Raw genomic sequence first — 12,004 nt, 5'->3', positions numbered from 1 at the left:
GTACGTGCCTGCTCATTCGAAATTCCCATCTATGCCAGTTTCACATACCCCACCCCGCAGCCAAATGGTGGCGTCGAAGTTAAGGGAAGATGCAACTTCGGAGGCTCCGGGTATACAGAACATTCCTTATCCACAGCATTCTACTCCGGTGGTAGACTTAACAGTATCTTCTTCTACGTCGGGTAATCAAGGAACAGAGGCTCCTATTAGCATCAAACCAAAGTCTATTAGCATCAAACCAAAGTCTACAGTTATTGTCTCCTCCTCTAAGTCTGGCAATTTAGGAACGGAAATTCCTATCAGCATCAAGACAAAGTCGCCAACTCCAATAAAGACCCCAGCATGCTCAGATCTTATTCCCATTTCTTCAGACGAGGAATCGTCAATCCCGAAGTCACAAGTATGAACTTCATCAAAATTGGTAGCATCGGGCTCTAACACCCAAGATAGTCACGTCATCCTTTCGGAACAGGATGGGAATATGTCTTCATCGTCAAATTCGTCACGGTCCTCATCTCGACGGAAAAAACAGACTACATTTTACGGTAGTCCTATTAGACATTCAGTTAATGTCATTCAGTCCCAGTCAACAACTACTCCTCTGTCAACACCTGCCTCTCCGGACAAGAAAGTCCGTTTTGTCGTGTCTGGTTCAGATCGATCAAACCAAGTAGGGCAGTCTAGGGCAGATATACCCGAGGATTCCGCAGTCTTACATAGGAAATTTATTCGCTTCCCCAAAAAGAGTACGTCGGTCAGATAAATAAAACTTTTGCATTTATCGAATTCAGCATTTGGTCCAGAACTTATACAAACTATTGTACCTTGTTCTTGCTACAAACTTTAAACTTCATATCAAATTTCTCTATATATGATAAGTCAATTTCTATGAATCTCTTTGTCTACCTGATGTTCTTCACGGTTTTCATATGTAAGAGCGCGTTTAGTAATTTTGTACTTTTATAGTCAAGAAATTCAAACACGGTTTGAATTCTTTTTCCCGAGAGGGGGAAATGTGGTGCGTCGTCGCTTAGATTTAAACATGACGTCAACAGTGTGCTAGCTATTCGTGCTAAATTCCATTATCTGTCAAGGTCGTGACCGACCTGCCAATCCACTCTAGTCTTAACATCATGCGCTCTCTATTCATTCTCTTCAACTTTTGAAAGATTTAAGTTGTATTTATTTCATTGTCATGACATAATTTAAATACTAAACTATCTATATTATTTATATGATTATAACATAACAAGGAGAATTGATTCTTGTTTTACAACTGTCTTTCGACGTTTCACAGCATGGGCTTTGATATTGATACAAACAAAACATTGATACGAATTGTCGCTTGGTACGAATTGTCAATTTTACGAATAGTCGCCTCTTGAAGAATTACGAGTTGTCGCCTGTTACGAATCGTCGCTTGCTACGAAATGTCGCCCAACCGTTCTTTCGATTAAACTTTTGGCACCTCTTTCTATGACACTTAAAAACATGTGGATAAAAATCACTAGCATCAAATTGCTTTCAGATCAAGATCCAGCTACCAATTTTTGCTCGTTCGTCGCAGAAGCTTGGGATGGAAAAAAGGGTTATTCGATTCCGACCAAGTTTTGTACTATGGATTTTTTTTGGAAAAATCAATTGTCGGACTATCGCTTGCCTGATGGTAGAAATTTTTTGAAGTTTAATTTGGCTAATTCTTTCCTCTGGCGATTAGTTAAGAAATCAGATTATATTATTTTTTCACATAATCGTCATCGTATTGGGCAACTGATAACGTTATTTCGTTAACCAAAAGACGTGTTTTTAGCATTTTTGCATTCGATCTTGGTTGTAACTATGATAGTTTTTTTATTTTCACTTTTTTATTTGCTTCAAAGCTTTATTCGACCTGAACGTTTCGACAAATCTTTGGTTTTAGTTTTTTGACATTTTTGCTAACTAAGTTTCCGATTTAGTGGTTTGTTCCTCCTTTGGTGTCGAACGAAACTCCGCTTAATTGTTTGTTTTACAGGTTCGTGTTTGGTATTATCTCTTTTTTCACTTAAAGTTCTTTTAGGTATAAAAAAAGTTTTTTTTTCAATCTATCTCAAAATTTCAAGTATCATTTTTTAACGGTCCAACTGGCGTCTATCAAATGTCGTGGGGTTGGTCGCACCTTAAGAGGGATGGGAATATGAAAGCCTCCCCCTCAATACCTCTGCTGTGATCCTGTCGTCCTCGTATTTGCCCCTTGCTTGTCCCTGCTGCTGCTGCTGACCATACGTCTTAATATCGTGGCCGTAAATCTGCTTCTGGCCACCATATGTCTTCTAAACACTAGCCTCCATCAAGTTCACAAACATAATGGTTGTCTTGCTCTAATTTCACTCTAATTACCTTCGCTCTAATTACCTAATCACCTTTAATTTAGATATCATATCAATCACATGAACACATTAAATCAAACAGCGGTTGACTTGAACGAACGAATCTAGCACTTCCTGTGTTCATCCTTTTCAGGGGCGGTTTCATTATCTATTCTGGCCTTACATGTATTACTCTCCCTTTCTTATTTCGTCTAGGCAATTAGTCGTATGGTTAGTTTTTTTTTTCAATCTTCCCTCTGATTTTTTGTGAACTTACTTTATGAAAGCCTGTTGTTAAAACTTTTGATGTTCTAAACTACAAAAAAAAAACAAGTCAGCAAGATCAAGTGAAAAGATGTGAATATTATGATTTTTTTGTGAAATTGAGGTGTGCCCAATTGGTAGACTTTATGTTACAATGTTCTGAGGGATGTGGGAAAGTGGAAAAGAATGGTCAGTTGTTTTGAGTTACAGTGACTATAACCTCAATTCCAATCTGCTTGTAGATTTGATTGCTCACAGCATCTACCTGTTCTTTGCTATGTTGTTGTGCTTGAGACCCCCTCCCCCCATACTGAGTGTGTGAGTAGGGGTCGTCTTCCTTCGAAGCGTTGTTGCTGCTCACATAGCTGCTTCCCTCTTCTCTAATGTCATCCAGACCCCCCTGCTGATGTCTCTTCTTATTCTGCTGTCTCATATGTCTCGGTCTACTCCCCGCACCCCCAGTAGTGTTTGTGGTCTGCAGTCTCTGAGTGGTCTGTGTGCCTTCGCTCGCTCTCATACTCCGCATAGTTTGAGTGGCAGTCGCCGCTGTTCCCCCTACACAAAATACCTTCAATTGATTGTTGGATTACTCATACTCCGCATAGTTTGAGTGGCAGTCGCCGCTGTTCCCCCTACACAAAATACCTTCAATTGATTGTTGGATTACTCAAACTCCGCATAGTTTGAGTGGCAGTCGCCGCTGTTCCCCCCTACACAAAATACCTTCAATTGATTGTTGGATTACTCATACTCCGCATAGTTTGAGTGGCAGTCGCCGCTGTTCCCCCTACGCAAACTACCTTCAATTGATTGTTGGATTACTCAAACTCCGCATAGTTTGAGTGGCAGTCGCCGCTGTTCCGCCTACACAAAATACCTTCAATTGATTGTTGGATTACTCATACTCCTCATAGTTTCAGTGGCAGTCGCCGCTGTTCCCCCTACACAAAATACCTTCAATTGATTGTTGGATTACTCATACTCCGCATAGTTTGAGTGGCAGTCGCCGCTGTTCCCCCTACACAAAATACCTTCAATTGATTGTTGGATTACTCATACTCCGCATAGTTTGAGTGGCAGTCGCCGCTGTTCCCCCTACACAAAATACCTTCAATTGATTGTTGGATTACTCATACTCCGCAGAGTTTGAGTGGCAGTCGCTGCTGTTCCCCCTACACAAAATACCTTCAATTGATTGTTGGATTACTCATACTCCGCATAGTTTGAGTGGCAGTCGCCGCTGTTCCCCCTACACAAAATACCTTCAATTGATTGTTGGATTACTCATACTCCGCATAGTTTGAGTGGCAGTCGCCGCTGTTCCCCCTACACAAAATACCTTCAATTGATTGTTGGATTACTCATACTCCGCATAGTTTGAGTGGCAGTCGCCGCTGTTCCCCCTACGCAAAATACCTTCAATTGATTGTTGGATTACTCAAACTCCGCATAGTTTGAGTGGCAGTAGCCGCTGTTCCTCCCTACACAAAATACCTTCAATTGATTGTTGGATTACTCATACTCCGCATAGTTTGAGTGGCAGTCGCCGCTGTTCCCCCTACGCAAACTACCTTCAATTGATTGTTAGATTACTCATACTCCGCATAGTTTGAGTGGCAGTCGCCGCTGTTCCGCCTACACAAAATACCTTCAATTGATTGTTGGATTACTCATACTCCTCATAGTTTCAGTGGCAGTCGCCGCTATTCCCCCTACACAAAATACCTTCAATTGATTGTTGGATTACTCATACTCCGCATAGTTTGAGTGGCAGTGGCCGCTGTTCCCCCTACACAAAATACCTTCAATTGATTGTTGGATTACTCATACTCCGCATAGTTTGAGTGGCAGTCGCGGCTGTTCCCCCTACACAAAATACCTTCAATTGATTGTTGGATTACTCATACTCCGCAGAGTTTGAGTGGCAGTCGCCGCTGTTCCCCCTACACAAAATACCTTCAATTGATTGTTGGATTACTCATACTCCGCATAGTTTGAGTGGCAGTCGCCGCTGTTCCCCCTACACAAAATACCTTCAATTGATTGTTGGATTACTCATACTCCGCATAGTTTGAGTGGCAGTCGCCGCTGTTCCCCCTACACAAAATACCTTCAATTGATTGTTGGATTACTCATACTCCGCAGAGTTTGAGTGGCAGTCGCCGCTGTTCCCCCTACACAAAATACTTTCAATTGATTGTTGGATTACTCATACTCCGCATAGTTTGAGTGGCAGTCGCCGCTGTTCCCCCTACACAAAATACCTTCAATTGATTGTTGGATTACTCATACTCCGCATAGTTTGAGTGGCAGTCGCCGCTGTTCCCCCTACACAAAATACCTTCAATTGATTGTTGGATTACTCATACTCCGCAGAGTTTGAGTGGCAGTCGCCGCTGTTCCCCCTACGCAAAATACCTTCAATTGTTTGTTGGATTACTCATACTCCGCATAGTTTGAGTGTCAGTCGCCGCTGTTCCGCCTACACAAAATACCTTCAATTGATTGGATTACTCATACTCCGCATATTTTGAGTGGCAGTCGCCGCTGTTCCCCCTACACAAAATACCTTCAATTGGTTGTTGGATTACTCATACTCCGCATAGTACAAAATATACAAGCTGCTTGTGTCAGTACATATCCTTGAGTGTTCCGGCTCTTCTTTAAGGTACCCGGAAAACTGTTTATTGGGAAAAGGTAAAATAAAACTTGGTTTTGCAAATCTTGCATCCACACATTTGAAGCGATATATTTCTCAGTTAGTAACTCAACATTGCATCATCATCATCATTTTTTATTTAGACACATCTTCTTGTTCTCAGAGGTGTTAGTTGATACGTTTTCGAGTTTCTATTTTGAGTGATTTTGTCGGGTGTTTCTCGTATTTTCATTTTCCTGGTTTGAATTGCTTCCGATTGTTTCTTTCGATCTTTTCCTACGTTGCACTTCATCGTATATTCATCACATTAAAAGGCTCGAACCAGTTAAAAACATCAGAGCTCTTTCACTCCTCTCCAAGTCGATTCTCGCGTGGGTACATTAGCAGAGGAGCTTAAGAACAGAATACAGATCTTTATTCAGTTTGTTGTACTTTTTTTCCGGTTTCGGGTGCAAACCATCCGGGGATAAGAAACTCATTCCAAACTTAGCTCCATCATCGACAATTTCAAGCTCTCTTGCGAGGTTTTGTTCAATGCTTGTAATTTTTCTTTTTTCCCAGACCGTCCAATTAATTTCATCAAAACAACTTTGAAGTTTTGATTCTTATATAATTTTACCAGTCTCTTCATTCTTCCTTTTATTTGATACAATCAATTTGAATCAGTCTGAGCGGCAAGTTAAATTTAGAGTGAGCGGCAAAAAAAAAACAAAATGAGGCAGACTAATTGTTTCAAATATTGAGATGCTTACTGAGAAACGTGTATTCCATTATCTCAGAGACTAAGTAGCTTAGTCTCTGTGATTATGGAATACACGTAAATAGCGCAATTAATAGTACCAAACTGGCCAAAACTTTGCGGAAAAGAGTCGGAAGCGAAATATTTTTGCAATTTTGAGCTTTAACCCACAATGTTTTTCAGACTGAATCGAAACGTTCGGTCGAAAAATGTCACTTTAAAATTCAATTTTTTTACAGAAAAAACATTCATAGCACAAATATTGCGTCACTTCTTTTGAAAGCCGGATAAACAATAGAGTTTTTTGCCAGTAAGTCTTGTGTAAAATGGTGTAAAGTCATATTGTTTTTTAATACAATGTCAGTTTATATAGTTTATTACGCTTGCGATTAGCAAGCGTATCAAATCGGAATGCAGATTTGGTTTAACAACTAGTTTAACAAAATCATTTAAATCAGTTAGCAATGCCGTTCTATTCACTTCTTCCATGCATGGTCATTCTATTCACTTCTTCCCTTTTCCAGGTTCTTTCTCTAAGGTCGGGGGTCGATCAGACAGACTTTCGTTTGTCTGCTCAAGTTTTGTCAGGTCAGTAACCACTTCACGGATTTTACCTCTGCTGTAAGCAACTTGTGCTGCAGTTGCAAATGCAAGTGTTGCTCATTCCAGCTTCAGGGGTGGACTTGAAAGGTTTTTTTTAATGAAATTTGATTTTTTTTATGAAATCATTTTATTTTCGGTTCAACTGGTGTCTGCTCAAAGATGTTTTTTATGCCGTAAGCTTTTTTCATCGAAGTTGCAAGTGCTATGATTCATTGTAGTTTTCATTCTTATATAATTTTACCAGTCTCTTCATTCTTTCTTTTATTTGATACAATCAATTTGAATTTGCAAGTAGGGATAAGCTCCACTTCGGCTCTGTGTTTACTCATTTACATCCTAATAAAAAACAGGTGTTTCTCGTTTAATTATTTCCCCCTACACAAAATACCTTCAATTGATTGTTGGAATACTCATACTCCGCATAGTTTGAGTGGCAGTCGCCGCTGTTCCCCCTACACAAAATACCTTCAATTGATTGTTGGATTACTCATACTCCGCAGAGTTTGAGTGGCAGTCGCCGCTGTTCCCCCTACGCAAAATACCTTCAATTGTTTGTTGGATTACTCATACTCCGCATAGTTTGAGTGTCAGTCGCCGCTGTTCCCCCTACACAAAATACCTTCAATTGATTGTTGGATTACTCATACTCCGCATAGTTTGAGTGGCAGTCGCCGCTGTTCCCCCTACACAAAATACCTTCAATTGATTGTTGGATTACTCATACTCCGCATAGTTTGAGTGGCAGTCGCCGCTGTTCCCCCTACACAAAATACCTTCAATTGGTTGTTGGAATACTCATACTCCGCATAGTTTGAGTGGCAGTCGCCGCTGTTCCCCCTACACAAAATACCTTCAATTGATTGTTGGATTACTCATACTCCGCAGAGTTTGAGTGGCAGTCGCCGCTGTTCCCCCTACGCAAAATACCTTCAATTGTTTGTTGGATTACTCATACTCCGCATAGTTTGAGTGTCAGTCGCCGCTGTTCCCCCTACACAAAATACCTTCAATTGATTGTTGGATTACTCATACTCCGCATAGTTTGAGTGGCAGTCGCCGCTGTTCCCCCTACGCAAAATACCTTCAATTGTTTGTTGGATTACTCATACTCCGCATAGTTTGAGTGTCAGTCGCCGCTGTTCCCCCTACACAAAATACCTTCAATTGATTGTTGGATTACTCATACTCCGCATAGTTTGAGTGGCAGTCGCCGCTGTTCCCCCTACACAAAATACCTTCAATTGATTGTTGGATTACTCATACTCCGCATAGTTTGAGTGTCAGTCGCCGCTGTTCCCCCTACACAAAATACCTTCAATTGATTGTTGGATTACTCATACTCCGCATAGTTTGAGTGGCAGTCGCCGCTGTTCCCCCTACACAAAATACCTTCAATTGATTGTTGGATTACTCAAACTCCGCATAGTTTGAGTGGCAGTAGCCGCTGTTCCTCCCTACACAAAATACCTTCAATTGATTGTTGGATTACTCATACTCCGCATAGTTTGAGTGGCAGTCGCCGCTGTTCCCCCTACACAAAATACCTTCAATTGATTGGATTACTCATACTCCGCATATTTTGAGTGGCAGTCGCCGCTGTTCCCCCTACACAAAATACCTTCAATTGGTTGTTGGATTACTCATACTCCGCATAGTACAAAATATACAAGCTGCTTGTGTCAGTACATATCCTTGAGTGTTCCGGCTCTTCTTTAAGGTACCCGGAAAACTGTTTATTGGGAAAAGGTAAAATAAAACTTGGTTTTGCAAATCTTGCATCCACACATTTGAAGCGATATATTTCTCAGTTAGTAACTCAACATTGCATCATCATCATCATTTTTTATTTAGACACATCTTCTTGTTCTCAGAGGTGTTAGTTGATACGTTTTCGAGTTTCTATTTTGAGTGATTTTGTCGGGTGTTTCTCGTATTTTCATTTTCCTGGTTTGAATTGCTTCCGATTGTTTCTTTCGATCTTTTCCTACGTTGCACTTCATCGTATATTCATCACATTAAAAGGCTCGAGCCAGTTAAAAACATCAGAGCTCTTTCACTCCTCTCCAAGTCGATTCTCGCGTGGGTACATTAGCAGAGGAGCTTAAGAACAGAATACAGATCTTTATTCAGTTTGTTGTACTTTTTTTCCGGTTTCGGGTGCAAACCATCCGGGGATAAGAAACTCATTCCAAACTTAGCTCCATCATCGACAATTTCAAGCTCTCTTGCGAGGTTTTGTTCAATGCTTGTAATTTTTCTTTTTTCCCAGACCGTCCAATTAATTTCATCAAAACAACTTTGAAGTTTTGATTCTTATATAATTTTACCAGTCTCTTCATTCTTCCTTTTATTTGATACAATCAATTTGAATCAGTCTGAGCGGCAAGTTAAATTTAGAGTGAGCGGCAAAAAAAAAACAAAATGAGGCAGACTAATTGTTTCAAATATTGAGATGCTTACTGAGAAACGTGTATTCCATTATCTCAGAGACTAAGTGGCTTAGTCTCTGTGATTATGGAATACACGTAAATAGCGCAATTAATAGTACCAAACTGGCCAAAACTTTGCGGAAAAGAGTCGGAAGCGAAATATTTTTGCAATTTTGAGCTTTAACCCACAATGTTTTTCAGACTGAATCGAAACGTTCGGTCGAAAAATGTCACTTTAAAATTCAATTTTTTTACAGAAAAAACATTCATAGCACAAATATTGCGTCACTTCTTTTGAAAGCCGGATAAACAATAGAGTTTTTTGCCAGTAAGTCTTGTGTAAAATGGTGTAAAGTCATATTGTTTTTTAATACAATGTCAGTTTATATAGTTTATTACGCTTGCGATTAGCAAGCGTATCAAATCGGAATGCAGATTTGGTTTAACAACTAGTTTAACAAAATCATTTAAATCAGTTAGCAATGCCGTTCTATTCACTTCTTCCGTGCATGGTCATTCTATTCACTTCTTCCCTTTTCCAGGTTCTTTCTCTAAGGTCGGGGGTCGATCAGACAGACTTTCGTTTGTCTGCTCAAGTTTTGTCAGGTCAGTAACCACTTCACGGATTTTACCTCTGCTGTAAGCAACTTGTGCTGCAGTTGCAAATGCAAGTGTTGCTCATTCCAGCTTCAGGGGTGGACTTGAAAGGTTTTTTTTAATGAAATTTGATTTTTTTTATGAAATCATTTTATTTTCGGTTCAACTGGTGTCTGCTCAAAGATGTTTTTTATGCCGTAAGCTTTTTTCATCGAAGTTGCAAGTGCTATGATTCATTGTAGTTTTCATTCTTATATAATTTTACCAGTCTCTTCATTCTTTCTTTTATTTGATACAATCAATTTGAATTTGCAAGTAGGGATAAGCTCCACTTCGGCTCTGTGTTTACTCATTTACATCCTAATAAAAAACAGGTGTTTCTCGTTTAATTATTTTTCAACTCTGTTGTGATTTTACATCAGGTTTTGTAATTATTGCAAAACATACTTACTTAATTAACTGGTCACTTAGATATGACCTTCATTAGCCATTCTCTCCGGCGGAGAGAATGATCTCTCATTGTTTTAATGTTTTAACTTACCGACTAATTCATCTTACTTCTTATTCTTTTTAATAGTTTTAACCTAAAATTAGCTACAACAAAGTAACATTTTATCATGGCGCAGTCATCTAACGAATCTAACGTGAGAGGAATACCTCCCTTTTGGCAAAACCATACGGTAGACCCACCCATTCCTTGGCAAGACTGGAGTGATCTGTTTCAATTAGCTATAATTGCTAAGGAAAACATAGATATAGAAAATCTACTCAATCCGTCGGAGAGACAACACCCACTATCTCCAAATTTGTAAAACTCAACGGACGGTGAAACAGATACTCAAAGACGCTCGAGATTGGAGAGAAATTCCCAAGAACAAAGACATTATGACGAAGAAGAAACAGCATCGATAAAAACCGAAACCAAGAAATTCAACGGAATGCGAATAGAAGAAGCAGACAAGAAATTTTGTTCCGTTTTATATCTGGCACTGGGAAATGAAGGAAAAAGGATCTTCGGACAAAAATTTACCAAGGTGAAAGTCTTACAAATTTCTTTTAAAGAATTCTGGGAGTTTTTAGCGATTGCTTTCGTAAGAAAAACAAATGTCACAGTCGAATGACATAAACTGTTAAATAGAAAACAACGCGACAGAGAATCCCTCGAACAATTTTGGGGTGCCTTAGCTGAAATGGCGAAAAAGTGCGACATAACCGCAGGAGAAGAAGAGTGGATAAGAGATATTTTCATAAATAATATGAAAAACTACGACATCCAAAGGAAATTATTAACAGAAACCCTCCCTCCACGCGAAGCACTAAACGTAGCACTCATAGATGAAAAAGGAATTCTGAATCACTTGAAGTTAACTAATAATTTTAAATCCAACGGATCATCCGTACATAAACCAAACAACCATTTTAACGTCAAAAGAGAACCAACCCTCAACATCGAAAGAAGTAACAGCTGTATGAAGTGTGGCGGTTCATTCTCAAAAGGACACTTAGCAGTTTGCCCAGCAAAGGACACGACTTGTACTTCTTGTAAATTCAAAGGTCATTTCACCAGACTTTGTAGATCTCGTCGTAAAAATGTAAACATTGTAAATACTCAAATTGTAGATAATACAGATTTTAATCCGTCGGATATTCCGGATGTAAATACCGATCACACGGATAGAGAATGTTGTGGCGTCATAAACGCATGGTCGGAATCTTGACAAAGTGAAAACGACGATTACTCTGTACTAAATGTAACTACAATTTTTGATAACGACGGAAAGGAACTGAAGAAATTATTAAACATCGGACTCGGAAAAGAAAATCAAGTAATTCTAAACATTCAAGTGGATTCAGCTAGCCCGGTGAGCTTTCTTAAGAAAAACGTACTTCACGAATTGAAATTACGCGATCCCTACTTGAAAATTTATCCGGTGGATAAGACAACTAGAGACCTCTACTGTGGATTCACGGATAATGCCATAAACATCACTGGAAAGGTGAAGATCCCGATATTTTCAAATGGTTGGTCAGACAACGACTGTCAATTCTTCCTAACCGAAGGACATGAAAGAAATATCTTAGGAAACGACAACCTTCCAAAAGTGGGGATAGAAATCTCTCAGAAACATTTTCCACATTTCCAGACCAACAAGCAGTGTAAGTCAATAAATTCCATTTCCCAAACAAACCAAGATAGGGAAATTCTCAATATATCAAAGTCATTTAAAAATTTATTCCTTCGGATTGGAAAAATCAAAAATCAGATGAAAATCACCCATTTTCACGAACCATTAAAACCAATTCAACTAAAAGGAAGACGAGTTCCCCTCCATTTACTGGACGCGGTAAAAACAGAACTCAATAG

At 39.4% G+C, this 12,004-nt stretch overlaps 1 protein-coding gene across 1 annotated transcript in view; it reads right to left on the bottom strand.

The window, feature by feature from the left end:
* Positions 1-173: 173 nt before the first annotated feature.
* Positions 174-12,004, bottom strand: part of LOC134856185 (uncharacterized) — a 32,365-nt gene continuing 20,534 nt past the window's right edge. Inside the window, exons 8-10 of the mRNA XM_063872551.1 lie at positions 2,833-3,167; positions 2,199-2,312; positions 174-203 (exon numbers count right to left, since the gene is read on the bottom strand). Coding sequence (XP_063728621.1) covers positions 174-203; positions 2,199-2,312; positions 2,833-3,167 — 479 coding nt within the window. The remainder of the gene's footprint in view (positions 204-2,198; positions 2,313-2,832; positions 3,168-12,004) is intronic.

Source organism: Symsagittifera roscoffensis, unplaced genomic scaffold (genome assembly GCF_963678635.1).
Source record: "Symsagittifera roscoffensis unplaced genomic scaffold, txSymRosc1.1 SCAFFOLD_25, whole genome shotgun sequence".
In the NCBI taxonomy this organism is placed as follows: Eukaryota; Metazoa; Xenacoelomorpha; order Acoela; family Convolutidae; genus Symsagittifera; species Symsagittifera roscoffensis.
Note: the sequence above shows the minus strand (reverse complement) of the source record. Positions and strands in the feature narration are given on the sequence as shown.